At 58.8% G+C, this 23,551-nt stretch overlaps 2 protein-coding genes and 1 pseudogene across 11 annotated transcripts; all 3 read left to right on the forward strand.

Annotated features, from left to right (window-relative positions):
- The first annotated feature begins 5,575 nt into the window (after positions 1 to 5,575).
- On the forward strand, positions 5,576 to 12,813 carry NLRP6 (NLR family pyrin domain containing 6). 8 transcript variants are annotated; one of them, XM_033207723.1, is made up of 8 exons: positions 5,576 to 5,807; positions 6,517 to 6,797; positions 7,026 to 7,064; positions 7,274 to 9,035; positions 9,883 to 9,978; positions 11,094 to 11,264; positions 11,339 to 11,506; positions 12,049 to 12,813. In XM_033207723.1, the coding sequence occupies exons 1-8, from the start codon at positions 5,779 to 5,781 to the stop codon at positions 12,185 to 12,187; spliced, it is 2,685 nt and encodes an 894-aa protein (XP_033063614.1). In that variant the 5' UTR covers positions 5,576 to 5,778; the 3' UTR covers positions 12,188 to 12,813. The 8 variants fall into 8 exon arrangements, with proteins under 8 accessions (XP_033063614.1, XP_033063615.1, XP_033063616.1 ...); XM_033207724.1 differs by having other exon boundaries at positions 9,886 to 9,978; XM_033207725.1 differs by having other exon boundaries at positions 7,274 to 9,029; positions 9,880 to 9,978.
- Positions 12,814 to 15,339: 2,526 nt separating this feature from the next.
- LOC117080524 lies at positions 15,340 to 15,836 on the forward strand (annotated as a pseudogene).
- Positions 15,695 to 22,306, forward strand: PGGHG (protein-glucosylgalactosylhydroxylysine glucosidase). 3 transcript variants are annotated; one of them, XR_004436202.1, is made up of 14 exons: positions 15,695 to 15,832; positions 16,281 to 16,698; positions 16,994 to 17,204; positions 17,281 to 17,716; positions 18,568 to 18,687; positions 19,137 to 19,268; positions 19,521 to 19,632; positions 19,784 to 19,856; positions 19,900 to 20,123; positions 20,214 to 20,347; positions 20,450 to 20,545; positions 20,719 to 20,816; positions 20,999 to 21,098; positions 21,191 to 21,223. XR_004436202.1 is itself a non-coding variant. In XM_033207731.1 (14 exons), the coding sequence occupies exons 2-14, from the start codon at positions 16,440 to 16,442 to the stop codon at positions 21,289 to 21,291; spliced, it is 2,208 nt and encodes a 735-aa protein (XP_033063622.1). In that variant the 5' UTR covers positions 15,695 to 15,832; positions 16,281 to 16,439; the 3' UTR covers positions 21,292 to 22,306. The 3 variants fall into 3 exon arrangements, 2 of the variants coding, with proteins under 2 accessions (XP_033063622.1, XP_033063623.1); XM_033207731.1 differs by having other exon boundaries at positions 20,887 to 21,098; positions 21,191 to 22,306; XM_033207732.1 differs by having other exon boundaries at positions 19,987 to 20,123; positions 20,887 to 21,098; positions 21,191 to 22,306.
- The last annotated feature ends 1,245 nt before the right edge of the window (positions 22,307 to 23,551 follow it).

Raw genomic sequence — 23,551 nt, forward strand, 5'->3', positions numbered from 1 at the left:
AATGTAAGATTATCATAAGCCTTTTGTAACCCCTTACAATTTTTGTTAAACAGCGATCAGTACTCTAAGAAAAACCTGTTGTGCTTTTATTTTAATGTTTAATTTAGAGAAAAATTGAATACCCCTTTAGCTTTACCTAATATGCTTGCAGAATCTCTTTTATAATTAATTTTTTATAAACCTTCCACAACTTGTTCAAACCTTTAAGTTTTTTCCATCTCACTTAAACAATTCTTTAACACTCTAAACTCAAGAAATCCACATTCCCATGCTGTCTTATAATCTTTTACCAAAAGCATACTCTACTTTCCTTATGAGTAGAACTGTTTCTTTAGTAGCCTCAAACACATGTTATATTGTTAACTCTTAGCAACTTTTACTTTCGGTGAAAAATCTGGTTAGTAAGTGATTGTAATTATGTACCAGGTGTGCAGCCTAGGACATCAGAGAGAAGTGCAGATAAGGGTTATTTCCAACATAGCTAGGAGGTGTGGCTCTCCACATGTTCCCCAGGCCTTATCTAGAGTCCAATGCTCCAAAGTAGGTAAAATGAGGCCAGGTACAGTGGCTCACGCCTGTAATCCCAGCCCTTTGGGAGGCTGAGGCGGGCAGGTCACAAGGTCAGGAGTTCGAGACCAGCCTGGCCAACATGGTGAAACCCCATCTCTACTAAAAATACAAAAATTAGCCCAGCATGGTGGTGTATGCCTGGAATCCCAGCTACTTAGGAATCTGAGGCAGGAGAATTGCTTGAATCCAAGAGGCAGAGGTTGCAGTAAGCTGAAATCACACCACTGCACTCCAGCCTGGGCGACAGAGCAAGACTCTACCAACAGCAACAACAAAACAGTAGGTAAAATGAAGAATTTTTAAAAGTCAAAGAATCTGTTTGTGACCTTAAAGCAACTAGCAAACCTAATATCTCCCTGACTGACCTGCCCAATTTACACCAAATTTTGAAGACATTTTTATTTTACCAAGATAAATTGTCTAAATATTTATCTAAATTTGTCTATATTTGTCTAAATTTAGACAAAATAAATTGTCTAAATTTGGAAGCTTTTTTTTTTTTTTTTTGAGACGTAGTCTCGTTCTGTCGCCCAGGCTGGAATACAATGGCATGATCTCGGCTCACTGCAACCTCCACCTCCGGGTTCAAACAATTGCCTGCCTCAGTCTCCCAAGTAGCTGGGACTACAGGCATCTGCCATGACACCCAGCTACTTTTTATATTTTTATTAGAGATGAGGTTTCACCATCTTGGCCAGGCTGGTCTTGAACTCCTGACCTCGTGATCCACTGGCCTCTGCCTCCCAAACTGCTGGTATTACAGGCGTGAGTCACCGCGCCTGGCAAAGAAATTTTTGTTTTACCAAAAATATTTAAAATTGCCTTTATTTCCCAAAGCTTACTAAAGTCACATGAACCAAAAGACATTATAGTTTTCCTTTTTTTTCTGAGACAGAGTTTCACTGAATTGTCCAGGTTGGAGTGCAGTGGCACGATCTGGGCTCACTGTAACCTCTCCCTTCCATGTTCAAGTGATTCTGCTGCCTCAGCCTCCCAAGTAGCTGGGACTACAGGCGTGAGTCACGACATCCGGCTAATTTTTGTATTTTTAGTAGAGATGGGGTTTTGCCATATTGACCAGGCTGGTCTCGAATTCCTGGCCTCAAGTGATCCACCCACCTTGGCCTTCCAAAATGCTGGGATTACAGGCATGAGTTACTGCACCCGGCCAGTTTTTCTGACAAAACATTTGGTTTAAGCATCTATTATTTTTAAACCAACTAATCAAAGCTCTTTTATTTCACACACACAACACGTATAAATACACAGACAGAAGAAGATCCAGTAGTTGTAAGATTTTTCATTTACCAGTTTCTTAAATTGGATTACTGGCTTCAAAGTGGAGCCCCTGGAGGCACAGGGCCAGGAAAGCATGCAGCTTCTAAAGCCTAATAAACAAGCACAGCTGGAAGCAAAACAAACCCCAGAAACGAAGGGTCCCATTTTTACACTGGATCCTAAATGATCCTAAAAGAGAAACACTACAGAACCAGACAATGCAATGATCTTACAGTGCATTTCACTGCACAGCAATCCAAAGCCAATCAGTCCATTTTGTAATTAGCCATCTCCCATGGGGGTCATCTCTGGGGGGGCTGGGCGCGTTTCCACACCTTCTAGGTGGCCAGGAGCTTCTCTAATCCAAACATGCAAAGAGCAAGTATTCACCCTTCACTGCCATGAGCCCCTCCTAAAAGCTATTACACATCAAAGCTCTCGCATAATGCGAGGTAATTTCTAGTACCCCCAAAAGTCAAAAACGTCAGATAATGCAATGTAAAACAGAACAGAGCCTTAGATTTTGAGAAAGATCTATCCACTTTTAATTCCTGGGGTTCCATGAGGAAAACAGTGTTTTTTTTTTCCAGAACAGGGTCTTGTGGCGCCTCCTCTTTTTTTGTCCAGGCTGTTAGAGCATGAATATCCACTTTTAACTAAGCTTACTGTTAACCATAGTGCTCTTAAAAAAAAAAAAAAAAAAACTCCTTTTAAATCTCTTACTACCCAGCTTTAGCCAGGCCAAACAGCCAACATTTCTGCCTTTTGAACTTTACCAAAGGTAACCTCACAGGTGTTCAGAGAAAGAAAAAGTCAAGACAGTTCCTGGAAGGGAAGATAATTAATAAATGGTAAAGGTCACTCAAATATCAAACCAGGAACAACTCATTCCCTAAGACAGGAATTGAACCCTGAACCCAGGCCACTATCCTGGAAAGACAGAGCCTCAGCTACTGAGCTACACCACAGAGCAGTCTCCATTGCCCTTTCCAGAAGGAGCCTAACGCAGCCAATTTTGAGCTTGCAAAGGCTTCTAACTGCTCAAGACTAATTTTTAGGACTATGACATGAACCCCCAAACTCCTGTCCACTGGATGGTGGAAGCCAAGAGAAAGAACCACCACATGGTTACCAGGTCAGAGTCCCAAGGACATAAAACAAAACGAAAGGGAGAATTCATCCTTTTGTTTCCCAGAAACCTGCAGCACAGTTTATAACTGAGCGGTTTGCTGAGCCATCTCGAACAGCAGGTGCCTAGGCCTGCATTCTATACCCCCCTTTATGACAGAACAATACAGGAAGACACACAAAGCGCCTCAGATTCGCTGCAGTTTAAGACTAGCCTTGGCCAGTCATGGTGGCTCATGCCTGTAATCCCAGCACTTTGGGGGGCTGAGGCGGGTGGATCACCTGAGGTCAGGAGTTTGACACCAGCCTGGCCAACATGGAGAAGCCCTATCTCTACTAAACACACACACACCCACCCACACATACACACACACACACACATTAACCAGGCATCGTGGCGCACGGCTGTAATCCCAGCTACTCAGGAGGCTGAGGCAGGAGAATCTCTTGAACCAGGAAGGTGGAGGTTGCAGTGAGCCGGGATCACACCACTGCATTCCAGCCTGGGTGACAGAGCAAGACTCTGTCTCAAAAAAAGGAAAGGAAAGAAAGACTAGGGTCATGAATCCTTTTTCCCATTAGTCCGAACTTTACAGGAGATAAACAGTGATTTTTATCATTCATTCAACCAGTTTGCACAGAGAGAAAGAAAGAGGCCAGAATTCTGACTGGTAAGAAATTCTTACCCTTTTGCTGGTATGTCAGGCTTCTGGGTTCCCTCTCCCTAAGCGGCCCTAGTGACCCAGCTTGCTGCACTGGGGCCAAGCTGCAACACAAAGGAAAATTATCTTTTTCTGTTCTGGCCATAGTAAAATACGTGTGACAAAACATAGACATTAGCCACTCTGCTGAGCACCCAATATCAAACTGGCAAGGTTCAAATTTGCCCCCGTCATTGTTAATCCAACCTCCAACATGTAGTCTCTGGGCAAGATGGTCTCTCTAACTAAAAGTTAAGAAAGGGAAAGATCAAAAAGGGAGAAAAGCATTGCCTGAGGCAGGGTGGGGAAGGCGAGCGGCTCAGGGAGGCCAGAGAAAGACCCACCCTTCCCAGTGACACTGAATCAAAAGCTCAGAAGACCCCTGTCAGTCAGGAAGGGATCTTTCCCAGTAGTCCCAGCAGCTCTTTTTTTTTTTTTGAAACGGAGTCTCGCTCTGTCGCCCAGGCTGGAGTGCAGTGGTGCGATCTTGGCTCACTGCAACTTCTGCCTCCCGGGTTCTCGCCATTCTCCTGCCTCAGCCTCCCAAGTAGCTGGGACTACAGGCACCTGCCACCATGCCCGGCTAATTTTTGTATTTTTAGTAGAGACGGGGTTTCACCACGTTGGTCAGACTGCTCTCGAACTCCTGACCTCAGGTGATCCGCCCACCTTGGCCTCCCAAAGGGCTGGGATTACAGGAGTGAGCCATCACGTCCGGTCCCATTAGCTCTTAAGTGTCTCACTTTGGAAAGGAAAAAGCTCCACATGTCCCATGATCCTGCACATGCCTAATTCTGTCACCCACAGCCATCAGCAAAGACTGCAAGGCAGATTACTCCAAAGAGGACAGCAGTTAACATCCCGTAGTACCAAATCCATTCTTAGCCAAGAGGAACTTTACCGAGTGGGGCTTCTAAACCCCTAAATCTTAGAAGGGACTCTAACCATCCTAAGTTGGGCCTCAAACCCAGGTTTGGTCAAGCATCCTTGCCTTTTATTAAGAGGGGCCTTGCTGAGCACAGTGGCTCATGCCTGTAATCTCAGCATTTTGAAAGGCCAACGCGGGCGGATCACCTGAGGTCAGGAGTTCGAGACCAGACTGGCCAACATGGTAAAACCCTGTATCTACTAAAAATACACAAATCAGCCAGGCATCATGGTGCGTGCCTATAGTCCCAGCTACTCGGGAGGCTGAGGCAAGAGAACTTCTTGAACCCAGGAGGCAGAGGTTGCAGCGAGCCGAGATCACGCCACTGCACTCCAACCTGGGCAACAAGAGCGAAACTCCGTATCGGAAAAAAAGAAAAACAAAAACAAAAACAGAGGCCTTTAACCCTCTTGGTCTTAGGAGAGACTCTAACTCCCCTAAGCTGGGCCTCTAACGCAATCCCATCCTTTACTCGGGTACCCACCACTTATCCAAAGTTGGCCAATTTGTGCTGCAGTCTATTTCCTTTGGGTCAGGGGTCTCCTCAGTATCATCCCTTCTGTGGTTTGACAGAACGATGTTACCAGAAAGGAGTCCCAATCTGACCCCAAAAGAGGGTTCTTGGATCTTGCACATGAAAGAATATGAGGCAAATCCATAAAGTGAAAGCAAGTTTATTGAGAAAGTAAAGGAACAAGATCCTTCATTTTCCAGGTGGGCCTAAATGTCTCCCCGAATGCCATAAGTTGAAGCAGAGGGTGACTAGATGCCAACATGGCACAGGGTGGCACCGAAGCTGCTGCCTCTGAAGATGAGGAGGGAGGCCTCGCGGAGGCTCTGAGCCAGTCACCTCCTTCACACAACCCACCTTGCTCTGCAGCTGCCTGCTCACAGCCATGCCCCGATGCCACACCCAGGGGTTCTTGGGGAACATTAATGGAATGAAGGAGTAAGAAAATCAAAGGTCACCAAGCCGAGCCCTTAAAGGGCAATGATGTGTGTGCCACGGGGCCCCATGGCATCTCGTGCCAGCTGAGCTGGGGTGTGTGGACCCGGGGAATGGACCGGGCTGGACAACCTCTAAGGCTTGGCTCCATCTCAGCCTGTGAAGGAATCACCTCTCTGACCCCCACCTCTGCCCAGGAGTGTTAGAGCCAGGGAGGAAGAGACCCCATGGACCAGCCAGAGGCCCCCTGCTCCAGGTGAGTGCTGGCCCCAGGGTGGTCACTGGGAATCAGCTGGTCTCAGCCCTCTGGGGCCTCCACCTTACCCGCTGACCACCCTTGTCCACATCCTTCCCCACCCTCACCCCCAGGCTCAGGAGTCTAAGGACTGCTTCCTCACAGAGGGCATTTGTGGAGTCTGTTCCCCACCAGAGGCTCAGACTCAGGCCCTGGTGCAAGGCCCCCAAGCTGGGCCTCACCAAAAGGCAGCCAGGTGGGGACCCCAGGAATACAGCCTGGGCCTGGCAGTGTCTGCTGCCATAAAGGCCAGTTCTGCTTCGGGCTCGGGAAGAGAGGGAAAAGAAGGAAAGGGAGGAAAGATTGTTCAGGGTCTCTTGGAAATACTTTCCTCAGGGCACGTGACCTGGCCTGGGGTATGGAAGACCAGAAGCAGAAAGGGAGGTGCAGGGGAGGAAGGTGCCCCCCAGAGCTCAGGTCGGCGGTGGCCAGTGCCCACTTCACCCTCAGAGGGCGAAGAACACCAAGATGCCCCGACCCGGGTCCGGGGACGGAGGAGGGCAAAGTCTGGGGTCACTCCCCATTGCCCCCTTCCCCCACCCCATGGATCCAGCTTGGCCCGGGGCTCCCTGAGGCCCTGCGCGCGGCGGGTTCTCGAACGCCAGAGTCGGGGGTGGGCGGGGGTCACCTGAGGGCCGCTCCCAGATGACCCACGCCCTCCCGTCTCCAGCACGGGGCTGCGCCCCGCGGTGGCCCGCGAGCTGCTCCTGGCTGCACTGGAGGAACTGAGCCAAGAGCAGCTGAAGCGCTTCCGCCACAAGCTGCGCGACGTGGGCCCGGACGGACGCAGCATCCCATGGGGGCGGCTGGAGCGCGCGGACGCCGTGGACCTCGCGGAGCAGCTGGCCCAGTTCTATGGCCCGGAGCCTGCGCTGGAGGTGGCCCGCAAGACCCTCAAGAGGGCGGACGCGCGCGACGTGGCGGCGCAGCTCCAGGAGCAGCGGCTGAGGCGTGAGTTCCGGGCGGGAGGTCCCTCCTGTCTGGACAGAGGCCGGGCCGCCTTCCTCTCGGCTTCCCCGAGAAGCCCCGGCGCGGCCCCCGACCCCCGCGCGTTTTATCCACAAATTCGCGGGCCCCGGGGGTAGGACCCTGCGTGCTCCTCAGGGTGACTCGGACCCCAGTGGCGCCTTCCCCCTGTTCCCTGCCCTCGGCGGAACCTCACCCCAGTTTCCCTTCCAGGGCTCGGGCTCGGCTCCGTGGCGCTGCTCTCCGTGTCCGGTGGGTCTCTTGCCGGGGGGCACGCGTGTCCCAACCCCACTTGGAGGGTCTGGGGGAGGACCGGGGTGGGAGGGCCGCCAGGGGCGTGGGCCGTGGTCCAGTAGAGGAAACTGAGGCCTGAGCAGAGCCGGGGAGGGCGTGGGCTCCCCGAGGGCGCAGCCTGCCCCACCGCCGACCCCTGTCCACGCGCTGTCTCCCGCTGCGCCCAGAGTACAAGAAGAAGTATCGGGAGCACGTGCTGCAGCTGCACGCCCGAGTGAAGGAGAGGAACGCCCGCTCCGTGAAGATCACCAAGCGCTTCACCAAGCTGCTCATCGCGCCCGAGAGCGTCGCCCCGGAGGAGGAGGCGCTGGGGCCTGCGGAGGAGCCCGAGCCGGGGCGCGCGCGGCGCTCGGACACGCACACTTTCAACCGCCTCTTCCGCGGCGACGAGGAGGGCCCGCAGCCGCTGACCGTGGTGCTGCAGGGCCCGGCGGGCATCGGCAAGACCATGGCGGCCAAAAAGATCCTGTACGACTGGGCGGCGGGCAAGCTGTACCAGGGCCAGGTGGACTTCGCCTTCTTCATGCCCTGCGGCGAGCTGCTGGAGCGGCCGGGCACGCGCAGCCTAGCTGACCTGATCCTGGACCAGTGCCCCGACCGCGGCGCGCCGGTGCCGCAGATGCTGGCACAACCCCAGCGGCTGCTCTTCATCCTGGACGGCGCGGACGAGCTGCCGGCGCTGGAGGGCCCCGAGGCCGCGCCCTGCACAGACCCCTTCGAGGCGGCGAGTGGTGCGCGGGTGCTGGGCGGGCTGCTGGGTAAGGCGCTGCTGCCCACGGCCCTCCTGCTCGTGACCACGCGCGCCGCGGCCCCCGGGAGGCTGCAGGGCCGCCTGAGTTCCCCGCAGTGCGCCGAGGTGCGCGGCTTCTCTGACAAGGACAAGAAGAAGTATTTCTACAAGTTCTTCCAGGACGAGAGGAGGGCCGAGCGCGCCTACCGCTTCGTGAAGGAGAACGAAACGCTGTTCGCGCTGTGCTTCGTGCCCTTCGTGTGCTGGATCGTGTGCACCGTGCTGCGCCAGCAGCTGGAGCTCGGCCGGGACCTGTCGCGCACGTCCAAGACCACCACGTCCGTGTACCTGCTTTTCATCGCCAGCGTGCTGAGCTCGACTCCGGTAGCCGACGGGCCCCGGGTGCAGGGCGACCTGCGCAATCTGTGCCGCCTGGCCCGCGAGGGCGTCCTCGGACGCAGGGCGCGGTTTGCCGAGAAGCAACTGGAGCAACTGGAGCTTCGTGGCTCCAAAGTCCAGACGCTGTTTCTCAGCAAAAAAGAGCTGCCTGGCGTGCTGGAGACGGAGGTCACCTACCAGTTCATCGACCAGAGCTTCCAGGAGTTCCTCGCGGCACTGTCCTACCTGCTGGAGGACGAGGGGGTGCCCAGGACCGCGGCTGGCGGCGTTGGGACACTCCTGCGTGGGGACGCCCAGCCGCATAGCCACTTGGTGCTCACCACGCGCTTCCTCTTCGGACTGCTGAGCGCGGAGCGGATGCGCGACATCGAGCGCCACTTCGGCTGCGTGGTCTCAGAGCGTGTGAAGCAGGAGGCCCTGCAGTGGGTGCAGGGACAGGGGCAGGGCTGCCCCGGAGTGGCACCAGAGGTGACCGAGGGGACCAAAGGGCTCGAGGACACGGAAGAGCCAGAGGAGGAGGAGGAGGAGGGAGAGGAGCCCAACTACCCGCTGGAGTTGCTGTACTGCCTCTACGAGACGCAGGAGGACGCGTTTGTGCGCCAAGCCCTGTGCCGGCTCCCGGAGCTGGCGCTGCAGGGAGTGCGCTTCTGCCGCATGGACGTGGCTGTTCTGAGCTATTGCGTGAGGTGCTGCCCTGCTGGACAGGCACTGCGGCTGATCAGCTGCAGACTGGTCACTGCGCAAGAGAAGAAGAAGAAGAGCCTGGGGAAGCGGCTGCAGGCCAGCCTGGGTGGCAGCAGGTGCGTCTCCAGGGCAGAGATGCTCTCTTGTGTGTGAGGTGTGTGTGCCGGTGCAAACCTGTGCACCTCAGTGTCCATCTGGCATGGGGAGCACGTCCAGACCAGACTTTGGCTCCCCAAAAGGGGAGACTTTGACCACCCCCTTGCAAGGCAACCACTGAGTTCCTATCTTCTTCCCCAGGGTGTCCTCACCATGCCCACCCTCAGCCACCCACAACCTATGAAAACTTCCTCGTATGGCCCTACAGCTCTGGCCCAACCCTTCTTCCCATTATATGTTCTGACAATAAGTTCTGGAACACACGATGCCCTCTGTCCTGAGCCTCTGCACTTGCCCTTCCCTCCACCTAGAATATTCTCAGTTTGCTGCCTGTCCTACAAGTCTGCCCTGGCTCCCCCAGCTGGCTGGGGACCCAACTGGCTCCAGAAGTGCCCTTTTGACCATCCTGCTATGACATCTGCCCCACACCTCCACCAGACCCTCAGCTCCTCCCGGGCAAGGCTTTTGCCAGAGTTCCCTTGAATTTAGCTCCAATTCAGCCCCTGCCCAGGTGCTTGGCATCTGTTGAGAGGATGAATGTCATGATGTTGGCAGGGACTGGGCCTGGGGACCCAAAGACCCATGTGGGGGATGTGAGTGATACTCAGACACCCCAGGGAGATGGTACCTGGGCCACAGATGAGTGGTTGTGCTCTGGGTTTGGCGGGGGCAGTGTGAAGGGAGTGGCTCAGCATGGAGGTGAGGAGGAGGGGCAGCTCTGAGACCCCAGGACTAGAGATAGGCAGGAGTCCTTTCTGGGGGGCACTGTGAGGGGCAGGGTGGGCTTCACCTTCCTCTCTCTCCCAGCAGTTCTCGAGGCACCACAAAACAACTGCCAGCCTCCCTTCTTCATCCACTCTTTCAGGCAATGACTGACCCGCTGTGCCGTCTGACCAGCCTCACGTGAGTGGCCATGCCCCCAGTCCTTCCTGTGGAGCAGACTGAGAGCAGGATGCCCTGGGCAGAGACAGAAGTGTGGCCTAGGAAAGAAGGCTGAGGGGTCAGGCCAGAGCCTGAGGCCTGTGGTTGCTGGGACTGGCAGGCTCTCCTCACACAGAGTGGAGGGAGGAGGGGGTGGGGGTCTGGAGCTTCATTACCAGATTAGGTACTGGTAGGAAAAGGTTGGTCCTGGTGTGAGTGGAAAGCAGAGAAGTGTACTGAGGGAGGGATTAGAGAAGGCAAGAGTGTATTTTCCTTCTGAAGGAAGGCTGCCGTTGGAAACTGCTGGGTTCTTAGAAGCAGTGGAGGAAGGTGTTCAAGCCCAGGCTCCGAAGTCAGGCTGTCTGCAAATCCCAGCCTGCTTCTGTGTGCCCAGTGGCAAGTCCATCTGTCCAAGCTTCCATTTCCTCCCTTGTGAAATGGAGCCAGTAGATCTAGAGAGCTGCGGTGAGATTTATGTGGCCACACATGTGCAGTTCTTACATGGCAATAACTTTCCAGTCACTCTTAGCTACCACCAAGTGAGCAGAAAGGAAGAGAAAATCTAGGAACTAGTACTGATGATGCAACAGGTACATCCTACATGGATGGCGACTCAGATTAGCTTGGTACGGGGGTTGGGGTGTGGCAATCTGGGCATAAACGTAAGAGCCAAAAAGGTGATTGCATTTGGCCCAGCAATTCTGCTGGTAAACTAAGATGTTCAGCACACCATTATTTATACTGGCAAGAAAAAAAAAAAAGGAGAAACACAACTCCCCAACCATCGGGACTGGCTGAGGAAATACACTGAGTCGGCCACCTCCTCAGCTTGGTGGACCACTGTGCAGCAAACATGTTGGAACACGTCTCAGCTCACCGAAGAGCTCGCAGAGTGTTGTAGGGAGAAATGGACACAGCTCCCGGGGGTGCGTGGTGACAAAGGGCAGGGCAGGCTCTGCGGGGTCCAGGGAGGGATGTGGTGCCAACACATCTCTCAGCTGAACCTTGGGCCACTGGGGAGCGGGCAGTTTGTCCAGTTGGAGTTGGTGTGGTGGCTGAGGCGCCCGCAGGTAAATCTAGGTGCTTCTTGACCACAGGCTGTCCCACTGCAAAGTCCCTGACGCAGTCTGCCGAGACCTCTCTGAGGCCCTGAGGGCAGCTCCGGCACTGACAGAGCTGGGCCTCCTCCACAACAGGCTCAGTGAGGCAGGACTGCGTATGCTGAGTGAGGGCCTAGCCTGGCCCCAGTGCAGGGTGCAGACGGTCAGGTGAGGCCTGGTTTGGGAGGGACCATGGGATGCCCCCACCACCCCAGCAGCTCCTGAGGTCTGCCCTCCCACAGGGTACAGCTGCCCAGCTCCCAGCAAGGGCTCCAGTACCTGGTGGGTATGCTTCGGCAGAGCCCCACCCTGACCACCTTGGATCTCAGCGGCTGCCAACTGCCTGCCCCCATGGTGACCTACCTGTGTGCGATCCTACAGCACCAGGGATGCGGCCTGCAGACCCTCAGGTGGAGGCAGGGGTGGGAAGGGTGCTGGGGACACAGCCTGTCAACCCAGGTGGGGGTGGGTGCCTGGGGGCTTCCCCTGAACCCTGAAGAGGAGCCCCTCCCAGAGACCTCCCACGTGACAGAACTCAAACACCCACCTGGGAGCCCGGCCCTGACAGGCCTGCCCTCTGACCCTGGCCACAGCTCCGGGCCTTGACCACTTTGCCTGACCAAATGTTCATCTGTTGTCTGGTGCCCATGGCCGCACCCTGGGCCAGTGGCCCCGATACCCTTTTGCCACCCCCAAGGCCCAGCCTCTGCCCCTCCCCCAGCCTCTGACAAATCTCTCAGCTGACACCGCCTGTCCCTGAGTGTCTGTGGCACAGCTAAGCCGACAGCCCCGTCACTGACCGCAGCCGGGCTGCTCCCACAGCCCTGCCCGCAGCCCGGCTGCTCCCACAGCACTGCCCGCAAGCCCTGGCTGCTCCCACAGCCCTGCCTGAAAGCCCTGGCTGCTTTCCCCCACCGCTGACCCTGCTTCTGCTCTGTGTGTGTGGCTGCAGTCTGACCTCTGTGGAGCTGAGTGAGCAGTCACTACAGGAGCTTCAGGCTGTGAAGAGAGTAAAGCCAGATCTGGTCATCGCACACCCAGCGCTGGACGGCCACCCAGAACCTCCCAAGGAATTCACCTCAACCTTCTGAGGCACTGGTGGCCAGAGCAGGATGGAAGACGCTAGTCAAAGTCCCTATGGAGGGAACGGCCCGTTCCAAGGGTGGGAGGACATTGCTCTCAGCCTCTGGGAAACTTCTGAGCTGAGAGGCCCCGGACAGGCATGTGGGAGGCCCAGACATGGCACCCTGCCCCGTCCAGGACAGGTCCAGGATCTGCCCCTCTCTCCATACTCTGGGGGACCCCTTCTCCCCCAGCCCCACCACTACTGCACCCACCTTCCTCTCCTGGTCCCCTCCAGCCATTCCCCTTGAAGACACCCCACAACCAACCCAAGCCACAATAATGATGGTGAGAGCTCCTACCTGGGGCACAATGACCCTTCTCTGCCCGACCCCCATCTGCAGTGTGGCCCAGCAGCCCCCAGGACTGTGCCCCTGTAGACTGAAGGTAGGCAGGTCACCGTCCCTCCCTGTTAGGAATGAAACCATCTCTGAGGCTGTGGCCCAGGCCCAGAGGTGTCCAGTGTCTGAGATCTTTGGGAAGGGAGACTAGGGCAGGGGAGAGACAGAGCAGAACCCCCGTGCTGGGTGGGAGGCATGACCACGTGGTGGGTGAGCAGCCCCATGCACTGATGGTAAATTCTCCTGTGCACTCACTTCTGTTGGCTTCTATTACACCTGGCTGGGCATGGTACAATCCAGGTCGGTGCTCACAGTCTTTCCAGCATCCCACTTTGACAGGGCAGGATGGTGGCCCCCAGTTCCTCAATGAGGAAAGTGAGTCTCACGGGGCAGGCTGACTGCAGAAAGCGCTGCGACAAGGGCCTTGATGGACAGGACAGGCAGCGGATGGTCCTTGAATCCTGGAGTCTTCTCTGCTCAACCCTGCTGGGCTGCTGAGACTCCAGTCTGAGTGGGGAGGTGGGGGAAACTCTAGATTCAGCCCCATCACTTCCCAGGGGAAATCCCCTACTATAATCCACTTTCTTTTTTTTTTTTTTCTTTTTTTTTTGAGATGGAGTCTCGCTCTGTCGCCCGGGCTGGAGTGCAGTGGCCGGATCTCAGCTCACTGCAAGCTCCGCCTCCTGGGTTCCCGCCATTCTCCTGCCTCAGCCTCCCCAGTAGCTGGGACTACAGGCGCCCGCCACCTCACCCGGCTAGTTTTTGTATTTTTAGTAGAGACGGGGTTTCACTGTGTTAGCCAGGATTGCCTCCATCTCCTGACCTCGTGATCCACCTGTCTCGGCCTCCCAAAGTGCTGGGATTACAGGCTTGAGCCACCGCACCCGGCCTTTTGTATTTTTTAGTAGAGACGGGGTTTCACCGCGTTCGCCAGGATGGTCTCGATCTCCTGACCTCGTGATCTGCCCGTCTCGGCCTCCCAAAGTGCTGGGATTACAGGCTTGAGCCACCGCACCCGGCCTTTTGTATTTTTTAGTAGAGACGGGGTTTCACCGTGTTCGCCAGGATGGTCTCGATCTCCTGACCTCGTGATCTGCCCGTCTCGGCCTCCCAAAGTGCTGTGATTACAGGCTTGAGCCACCGCGCCTGGCCTATAATCCACTTTCAAACTCCATTTCTTCATATCACAAAACACAAAAAATCCCTGTCCTCCTAGAGCTGACATTCTAGGTAGGAAGACAAACATCTACATGATACATCGTATAATATTTTATATATATATATATGCTACATACCCAACACATATGTATGTGATACACAACACAACAGCACAAATACGTATATTATACGTATACGTGTGCCAGGTGTGGTGGCACGTGCCTGTCGTCCCGGATACTCAGGAGGCTGAGGCAGGAGTTCGAGGATGCAGTGAGCTATTAGGTTGGTTGGAAAGTAAGCAAAAACCGCAATCACTTCTGCAACAACCTAATATGATTTTGCCACCGCACTCTGGCATGGGCCACAGAAAGAGATCCCATCTCTAACAAGTAAATAAATGTGTATCTGATACATAAATACACACCACAATCAATAGGCCTATGATGCCTAAACAAGTAACAATGTAATAAAGATGTACAGCTAGGGCTGATAAATGCTGCAGAGGAAAGTATGGCAGAGCCTGGGACTGGTGGGAATGGAGCCAGGGTTTCCTGTTGCATGAAAGGGGGGTCTGAGGAAGTCTTATTGAGGACTGGGCATTGGAAACCCCAAAGGAGTGAGGGGCAAGCCCCGAAGAGGTCTTGAGAAAAAGTGCTTCAGACAATGATGCTGCCAGAGCAAGCCAGGCAGGGGAGTGTGCTTGGAAAGTTCTAGAAGCAGCAAGGAAGCCAGGTAGCCGCAGTGGAGTAGGGGAAGGCGGCCTCGGGGAGATGAGGTCGGGGAACCAAGGCAGGTGCAGGAGAGGGTTTGCAGGTGGAGCTTGTATGAGGAGTGCTTTTGGCCCATCCTCAGTGAGTTGGGTGCCCTGACTGCCTTCTGGGCAGAGTGCAGGGTCTGCCTTAAATGTTGGGGGTGGGGGTGGTCTGTTCACAACAAAAGCAGAAGTTGGGAGCGACTGAGCCACTCCAGGAGGAGGTGTGGGCGGATGGAGGTGGAGCCACAGGACCTGTCCATGGGTTGAATGGAGTGTGGGTGACAGACGGGCAGAGGTAAACCAGGGTTCTTGGCCTGGGCAGCAGGACGGGTGGAGTTATCCTCACCTGTGCTGGGGAGGCTGTGGGAGCAGCAGGCTTCCGAGCACGTGTTGGACTCCGGCGTCTCTGGCTGCACCCAGTGGTCAGGACAGGGACATGTGGGCCGGGTCAGGGAGCGTGAGATAACAGGGACAAGCGGGCCCAGGGCTGAGCTCAGCAGTGTCCAGGTGGGCGGTGGCGTTGAGATGGGAATTGGGAACTGCACGGGTGGTTGCAGGAGGATGGAAAAACCCAAACAACAGCTAGAACAGGACCGAGGCAAAGGAACCGAAGGATAACAGAAAACCCAAAATGAGGGCGAGAAAATGGCCAAAACCCCGTGCGAGGGACACGTCCATGACCCTCCCGGCAAAAAACCCAGATGAGGGAGAAAGGAGGCAACCACGGCAGGGCCCGGGGTGTCCCTGAAATCCGCTTCTTTTCCGGAATCCCTAAAGGTTATTCCGCCCCCTAAGGAGGAGACCCAAGCTCCGCGGAGCGCGGCGGGTCTGCGCCTTCGCCTCGGCTCCTGCCTCTCGTTTCCTCTGACCCCCCCGAGTTCTTTCTCCGGACGGCGTCGAGAACCCGGGCGCCGGCTGGGGCTGGGGTCTCACTGGCATCGGAGCCCCCCGAGCCCCCCGGCAGCAGCGAGGCGAAGACCCGGGTGGAGGCGGCCGGGAGGGCGCAGGGGGAGGGACGAGGCGCGGGAGGGAAGCCCTGGCCCCGCCCCGCGGGCCCCACCCACAGCCCCCCGGACACAGCTCCGGGTCCCGGCTCGAGCTCTGCGCACTCAGGGCGCTGCGTGCAGGGAAGGCCCCGGACGCGACCCAGGGGAGCCGGGGCTGCAGCCGCGAGTCCACGTCCCGCCCCCGGGCCCAGCGACCGCCCCCGCCGCCCAGCGACCGCCCGGGCCCTCGGGGGCGGGGACCACGGACCTTCCTGGTGGCGCGGCAGCCGGGCGGCTCCTCCTTCCCCCGGCCCTGGCGTGGAGCAGAGGGACACAGGTTTCCACGCTGGCGCCCGGAGACCGGGTGGGGCTGCGGTGAGTCCCAGAGGCCCCGGCCCCGCGGCTCCAGCCTTCCTCCCCGCTGCCCCCCGCCCGCCGCCCTCCCAGCCTCCAGGCGCCCCCGTCCAGCGACTCCAGCCGCCTGCCCCAGTCGCCCACACCCCCAAGACCCCCCCCCGCCCAGTGCCCCATCCCCCCAGGGCCCCTGGCAGCCCCAGACTCCCTCCCCCATCCCGCCCAGCGCTCCCCCCTCACCACACACACCCCGCCCTCGTCCCCACTTCCACTCCCCACCGACAGACGCAGGTCCCGACCTCAGAGGGTGGGGGCAAGACCGGGGTTCTGGGGGCGGTGCGTTGGGAAAGCAAGGTTAGGACTTGAATTCTCAGGTGCCAGGTGGGAGAGACAAACTTAGGGACTCAGCTGGGCTCCTGGAGATCAGCCTCAGGGGTCTGAGCTCTTTTCCTGGGTGTTTTCCTCCTAGGAGGGGCCTCAGGAAAATCGGGGTTGCCCAGCTGGGTCCGCAGCTCCCCCCAGTTCTGAGGGAGGCTTCAGGGGATTAGAGACGGTCTCAAGAGGGAGGCCCAGCCAGTCCCGGGGCCCCTGAATCCCCATCAGGCCGCTCAGGGCCAGCGGCATTTCCATGGAGAACGCCGGCGAGGACCCCACCACGTTTGCTGCACACTCTCTGCCCAGTGACCCCCGTCTCTTGGCCACTGTGACCAACGCATACCTGGGCACACGAGTGTTTCATGACACGCTGCACGTGAGCGGCGTGTACAATGGGGCTGGCGGGGACACCCACCGGGCTGTGCTGCCCAGCCCCCTCAACGTCTGGCTGGAGGCCCCTGCAGGGATGCGGGAGCGGCTGACCGAGACCTTTGCCCTAGACACCAACACAGGTAGCGCCGCCTGGCCTGCCTCACCCCTGCCCCAGGCATTGTTCCAAGTCGGTGGGGGAAATCCCACCAGCACCTTCTGAGTTTACACAGGAGGCCCGAGAGGCGCACAGGGTCCCCCTTTCTCTCCCTCTGGAGGCCTCCTGTGCAGCTGTAGCAAGAAAGAGCAGCCCAGGGTCCGGAGGGATCCGCCTCATTGTGGGGAGAGGCGACGGTGGGGGGGTCCACTCCTGCCCCAGGGATGCCGCAGCTTGGCAACCCACCTGGAGTGGTCCTGCCTTCCCTTCTGCCTCCCCAGGCTCCTTTCTTCACACTCTGGAGGGCCCCCACTTTCGGGCCTCGCAGTGTATCTATGCGCACCGCACACTGCTCCACGTCCTGGCTTTCCGTGTGTCCATCGCCCGCCTGTCCCGGGGGAGTGGGCCCATCCCGCTGCTGCTGCCCTCAGCCTTCTCCCCGGAAAGCCCAGACCTGGACCTGCACCAGGGTCCTGACTTCCAAGGAGCCCGGTAAGGAGGGGGCTGGATTTGCAGCCAGGGAGTTCAGGAGGGAGCTCATTCCTGAGGGATGGCCGCACTCTCACAGGTACCTGTATGGCCACACCCTCACGCCTGAGCAGCCCGGGGGGCCACAGCAGGAGGTACACATGCTGTGGACACCAGCACCCCCAGACCTGACCCTTGGGGAAGGTGAGGAGGATAGGACATGGGACTTCCTGACGGTGGTGGGCGGCAGCCAGGCTGAGGCTCAGGCCTGCCTCACTGAGGCCCTGCAGCTGCAGGCCAGGGGAGCTCTGTACACGGCTCACGCACAGGCCTGGGCCCAACTCTGGGCAGAATGTGGCTTGGACATGGTGGGGCCCCTGCCGCTGCGCCAGGCCCTGCGTGGCTCCCTCTACTACCTGCTCAGTGCCCTACCCCAGCCCAAGGCCCCAGGATACATCTGCCATGGCCTCAGTCCTGGGGGCCTCTCCAATGGGAGCCGTGAGGAATGCTACTGGGGCCACGTCTTCTGGGACCAGGTGAGCATTGTACACCCAGCACCAGCCACACAGCAGGCGACACATGGAGGTCCACGGTCTCTGCCCTCCCTGGGATCAGGGCTGTGGCTGGGGAAGCACAGGGACTGTGGCAAAAGGGAAGGGGCCTGGAAAAGGTGGCATCTCAGCAGGAGGGTGGCAGAGGAGTGATCTAGGTGAGGGGAATGGAAGGTGCAGAGACCAGAACTGAGAGGGCCTGAGGCACCTGCCAGGGCGTGGGGAGGGGCCCCCACCAAGGCGAGAAGGGCTGCATGCCCAGGTCACCAGGGTTTATAGGCAGCGGTGTGGTGCTTGGCGTTTACCTGAGGGCCAGTGAGCTGCAGAGACCTATCAGGACGGGGAGCTGTGTGGCTGCTGCGTGGAGCCCGGTGCTGGAGGCCGGCAAGGGTGACGGGGACACTGAGGGCACAGAGTGGAGGGGCGTGATGGCTGCTGGGCATGCAGGTGTCGAGAGTGACGGCGCTGGGTCTGCCCCATCGTCTGAGCCTCCCTGTGCTGCTGCTGTGGCGTTTCTTTGATGAGGCTCCCAGAGGCGTTCACGGCGGGCCGGCCGGCCTGAGGCCGCCCATGCCCATATTCCGGCCGAGCCTCGGAGGCCACACAAACTCTGGCTGGGGAGGCGAAGTGTGGGGTTGAGGACCAGAACTCCGGGAGCCTCCGGGCTGGAGACAGAACTGGGTGGGCAGGTGGGGAAGGTCTGCAGATCTGAGTGGGCAGCAGAGGAGGAACCCAGAAGGCGCCAGCAATGGAGCTCTGCCGGGGCGGAACGTGACCAGCAGGGGCAGGAGCAGTGAGGGCCTGTCCGGTGCTAGAACGAGGGACTGTGCTCTCAGGACCTCTGGATGTTCCCGAATATCCTGATGTTCCACCCCGAAGCCGCTAGGGCCATCCTGGAGTACCGCATCCGCACGCTGGGCGGGGCCCTGGGGAATGCCCAGAACCTGGGCTACCAGGTGAGGGGACCTGGGCACTGGCCACAGGGCCTTGCAGGGCCTGCAGACCCCACACCCCTCCCAGGCCTGTATCCCTCTCCCCAGGCCCCCTCTCTGGACAGAGCTGGGATGTCCTAAATTCCCCACCCTGAGGCTTGTGGCGCCTCAGCAGTGCCCCCCAGCCTGCACCTGAGAGAGAGACGAGGTGGGAACCACAGCAGGGCTGGGACCCCACTTTGGCCCAGGACCCCCTGGGGTGCCCCTGCTGCCCTGCGCCAGGACTGGGTGAGAACTGGGCAGAAACTACGTGGCCCCCAGTGAGGACGTACAGTGGGCACTTCTCGCAGTAGCATCCACCAGGGTACCTGGCGCAGGCCGTGCCCCCCTCCTCCAGGGCGAGGGCATGGGAAAGTTGATGGGCCACCCCTCGCCTCCAACAAGGCCAAGTGTGCCCCCTCCCAACCCCTCAGGGAGCCAAGTTTGCCTGGGAGAGTACAGGCTCCGGCCTGGAGGTTTGCCCTGAGGACATTTACGGAGCCCAGGAGGTCCATGTCAACGGGGCCGTGGTGTTGGCCTTCGAGCTGTACTACCATACCACCCAGGTGAGGTGTGCCTGCCCACCATTCCTGCAAGGGGGACCAGGCACCCGACTCCGCGTGGCTCCCTATTTGGGGCCGGTCCTGGGAAGCTGGCTGAGGACAGGTGTCTCAGTGCCAGGCCCTGTTTGGGGCCGGTCCTGGGAAGCTGGCTGAGGACGGGTGTCTCAGTGCCAGGCCTTGCTTCTGGGCACAGACAGGCCACTGAGAATGAGAGTGACTGGGGCCCTGGCCTCTGTGCCGCCTCCTGCTCCCCAGGACCTGCAGCTCTTTCGAGAGGCTGGTGGCTGGGACGTGGTCAGGGCTGTGGCCGAGTTTTGGTGCAGTCGTGTGGAGTGGAGCCCCAGGGAGGAGAAGTACCACCTGAGGGGTGAGGGCCATGGTGGGGAGGGGCTCAGGGAGGAAGGGTGGATGCTCCCAGACTCGACGCCTCAGGTGTGCCAGCCCCACGCTGACCGCCGGCGTGGAGGGAAGGCCTCTGAGACCCTGCACTGAGCACCGTCTTGGACTTGTGTGTCCAGGAGTCATGTCCCCCGACGAGTACCATTCAGGGGTCAACAACTCTGTGTACACCAACGTCCTGGTCCAGAACAGGTCAGACACAAGGTCCCCTCACCTCACCCCGCCCCCGCCCCAGCTGGAGACCTGCCCCAGTGCCCCCGCTCGGCAGGCAGCAGCTGGAAGCGCAGGGGTTGCAGCCTCCCCCACCTACCTCCACCTCCAGCCTGCGCTTTGCTGCTGCCCTGGCCCAGGACCTGGGTCTGCCCGTCCCCAGCCAGTGGCTGGCAGTGGCTGACAAGATCAAGGTACCCTTCGATGTGGAGCAGAACTTCCACCCGGAGTTCGATGGGTATGAGCCTGGTGAGTGACCCCTTCAAGGCCTCCTCCCCTGCCGTCAAGACCCTCGCGTCTGTCCTGGAACACCCCCCAATCAGCAGCACCTCCCCGTAGGAGAGGTGGTGAAGCAGGCAGATGTCGTGCTCCTGGGATACCCCGTCCCCTTCTCCCTGAGTCCTGATGTTCGCAGGAAAAACCTGGAGATTTACGAGGCTGTGACATCGTCCCAGGGCCCCGCCATGACCTGGGTGAGCACCTTGGGGCTGGGGGGTTCCTGCCTCAGTGGCTTCAGTCTTCTCTGCCCATGCAGTGGGCCTCACCCCTGTGTGTCCTCTTACCTGTGACCGCAGAGCATGTTTGCTGTGGGCTGGATGGAGCTGAAGGACACAGCACGGGCCCGGGGCCTCCTGGACAGGAGCTTTGCCAGCATGGCTGAACCCTTCAAGGTCAGCCTGGCCACGCCTGCCTCCCACTGGGCCCCTCGTGGTGGGAGTGGAGACTGGCCTCAGAGCAGGCACAGCAGGGTGCACCCCTGGAGCTTCCTGCCGGATCTTGGGACAGCAGCCCAGAGAGGACAGTGTCCGGGGGGTCCTGGTGTCAGCTGCCCTTGCCCCTGCAGGTGTGGACAGAGAATGCAGACGGGTCAGGTGCTGTGAACTTCCTGACAGGCATGGGGGGCTTCCTGCAGGCGGTGCTCTTCGGCTGCACGGGGTTCAGGTAAGTGCAGAGGCCGGCAGAGGGCAGCCCATACCCCCACCTGCCGCCTCACAACCCTCTCCTCCCACAGGGTCACCCGAGCAGGTGTGACCTTTGACCCTGTGTGTCTGTCGGGGATCTCCAGAGTGAGCGTCTCTGGCATCGTCTACCAGGGGAACAAGCTCAACTTCTCTTTCTCCGAGGACTCCGTGACCGTGGAGGTCACAGCCCGAGCAGGGCCCTGGGCTCCCCACCTGGAGGCTGAGCTGTGGCCGTCCCAGGCCCGCCTCTCCCTGTTGCCAGGTAGGAGACCACCCCAGCCCCCAAGAGAAAAGCCCAGGCACCTGTGACCACAGGCTGTCCCCCTCAGCCCCAGGCTGCCTCTCTCCCTGCAGGACACAAGGTCTCCTTTCCCCGCTCGGCTGGCCAGATACAAAGGTCACCCGCGAGTCTGCCTGGGACTTGCAGCTCCGAGTTCCCTGGGAGGACTTTTTGAAGACGTTGGGTACCTGCTCCAGAGCCGCAGGGCCCCCTCTGGGTCACCCTTGGTCCCTCCAGCCCCACTGAGTCACTCACCGTGGACCCTGCCCCTGAACAATCAGGAACGTTGGCTTCAGAGATGTCTCTTCCTTCCCTCTGGCCACTCCTGCACCCACTCCTCCAGGGCACCCTCCTAGCCTGCCACCCCTCACCTGCAGCCAGGCTCTCAGGGAAGGTCCATGCTGCTTGGCGTGAGTTCAAGGCTTTCTGCCTGTGGCCTGGACCCCGTGGACCCCCGTGGGCAGATAGCCTCCCCGTGGCATCCCCACGCCGCCTCTGCCTGCCCCTGTGGACTGATGCTGTCACGCACCGTCCCATGGCACCGCCCCGAGCGCCTGAAGCCAGGGTCTGAGCCGATATCACCTCCGGCCTCTCATCCCCTACTCTCCTGAGAGCCGTGGTCGCAGCGGCCGGCTGCCCTGCTGAGAAGGCAGAGAGGCAGGTGCAGGCCTCAGGGGGGACAGCAGGGATAAGGGCACGAAGGAAGGGGACTCGGCCCCCTTCAGAATTGCTCCGGACTCTCAGGTGCAGCTTTGCCAAAAAGGAACTTTTCACGCCATGCGGCTGTGGGACTTAGTCCCAGTCCCAGGCTCCTCTTGACTCTGGGCAGCTGTAATCAGGTGGGGCGGCCTCTGCCACAGCGTGGGGTGGGACGGCTGTCTTTCCTCAACCACGCAGCTTGTGAGGACAGGGTGGGGGAGTGGGAAGTGGGAAGTCACCAGAGAACAGGAGAGGGATTTGAGAGCGAGACCCCAGCGCTCTCCACAGACCAGCCAGAGGGGCTGGAGCCAGACGTACATGGGTTCAAGGCCCTGGCCCTGCCCAGCTTCTGTCTCGGGGCCTCAGTTCCAGTTTCCCAAAAACAAGATGTGATGGCATCTGCCGCTGAAACCCTGATGAGGACCAGCCCCCTGCTCTGCTGTCAGCCTGAGGAATTAAAGCTTTGGTGCTGGGAAGAGCATTATTCCTCTGAGGAATTGTGCTTCCTTCCTTCTGAGGTAAGGGCCGTGCCCTGGGTCCCATTTCTCCTTCCACTTGGGTCTGGAAGCGCAACTTTGAGGCTCACGCTGAGAAACGTGGGTCCCCTCGCGTCTGCACCTCCCTCCTGCACTGGTGCTGCCGCTGCACCCTGTCGTCAGAGGACAGCGGAGCTTCAGATGGAGACTCAGGGAGGGAGGGAAGGAGGCAAGGATGCCTGTGGAAACCTCTTTCAGGCAGCTCTGGGGTCTGGGGATCAGGATGCCTGGATCTCCCAAGGCCTGTCTCTGCCACCCTCAGTGGCTGCCAGAAGCAGTGTGTGGGGGATGCATGTCTCCAGTGCAGTGCCCCCACGGCCGAGACCAGCACTCAGAGGTTGGCCAGGAGTTCTCTCGGCTGCCCTGACAGGAGCTGCGTAGAGTGCAGATGGCTGAGACTGTGGACACTGCGTGTCTTACAGCAGCTTGCTTGCTGGGGCTCAAGGCCACAGTGGAGAGGGGCTGCGGGTCAGGGTGCAGCCCAGGGTGCGGTCCAGTGCCGGGTGCGAGCCTTGGGGAATGCAGCCTGACGCCTCCATGTGGCTCCCCAGTCCCCTACAGACTCCCTCAGCTGCAGAGCTGGGTCCCATCCAACGCTGTCGCTGGGCAGCGAGAGGCAGAGGCAGGTTCCCCGAGGGAAGCATGGGCCCCTTCTCCCACCAGGGTTGTCCCAGCAGGAGTTCATCTTTGCAGTCCCAGAGCCAGGGTGATGTTGGCACAGGTGTCAGGTCAGGGTGGTCGGTAGCCCTGTGCCCGCAGGAGAGATGTGGCCTGAAACCTGCTGCATGTGCAGGCCACACACATGTGTGGTCACCTCTGCACATCCTGAGGTGACCTTTCTGGGGGGTTGTGATGGTCAGTGCATGTGTGCCGGCCTGGCTGGTCAGGGTTCATCTGCCTGCCCAGGAGCCTGAGTCTGAGGCAGGGAGGTGCTGGTCACTGTTCCCCCAAGGTGGCTCACCCACAGCACTGGGCATGGGCCAGGTCGTCCCTGCCCCTCAGTAAGCATGGGGACTGGCAGACCGTCTCACCCCTGGGGACATGTATCCAGCCACACATGGGCTGACCCCCCCCAGCCTCAGCACCCAACACGGTTTGGTCCCTTCTCAGGCCATCCTGGGGCTCAGGGCTGGCACACTGTCTCTATCCCAAGGCAAGCACGGGTGGGCACACTGCCCTTGTCCTTGGTCCACTGTGGGA

Source organism: Trachypithecus francoisi, unplaced genomic scaffold (assembly GCF_009764315.1).
Source record: "Trachypithecus francoisi isolate TF-2019V2 unplaced genomic scaffold, Tfra_2.0 Lachesis_group8, whole genome shotgun sequence".
NCBI classification, from domain to species: domain Eukaryota; kingdom Metazoa; phylum Chordata; class Mammalia; order Primates; family Cercopithecidae; genus Trachypithecus; species Trachypithecus francoisi.

Coding starts and splice junctions, on each gene's coding strand:
- PGGHG (XM_033207731.1), top strand. CDS start 16,440: ATGGAGAACGCCGGCGAGGACCCCACCACGTTTGCTGCACACTCTCTG. Junction 18,688..19,136: donor CCCAGAACCTGGGCTACCAG/GTGAGGGGACCT, acceptor CCAACCCCTCAG/GGAGCCAAGTTTGCCTGGGA. Junction 20,546..20,718: donor GCATGGCTGAACCCTTCAAG/GTCAGCCTGGCC, acceptor TTGCCCCTGCAG/GTGTGGACAGAGAATGCAGA.
- NLRP6 (XM_033207723.1), top strand. CDS start 5,779: ATGGACCAGCCAGAGGCCCCCTGCTCCAG. Junction 7,065..7,273: donor GGCGCTGCTCTCCGTGTCCG/GTGGGTCTCTTG, acceptor CGCTGCGCCCAG/AGTACAAGAAGAAGTATCGG. Junction 9,979..11,093: donor TGCCGTCTGACCAGCCTCAC/GTGAGTGGCCAT, acceptor TCTTGACCACAG/GCTGTCCCACTGCAAAGTCC.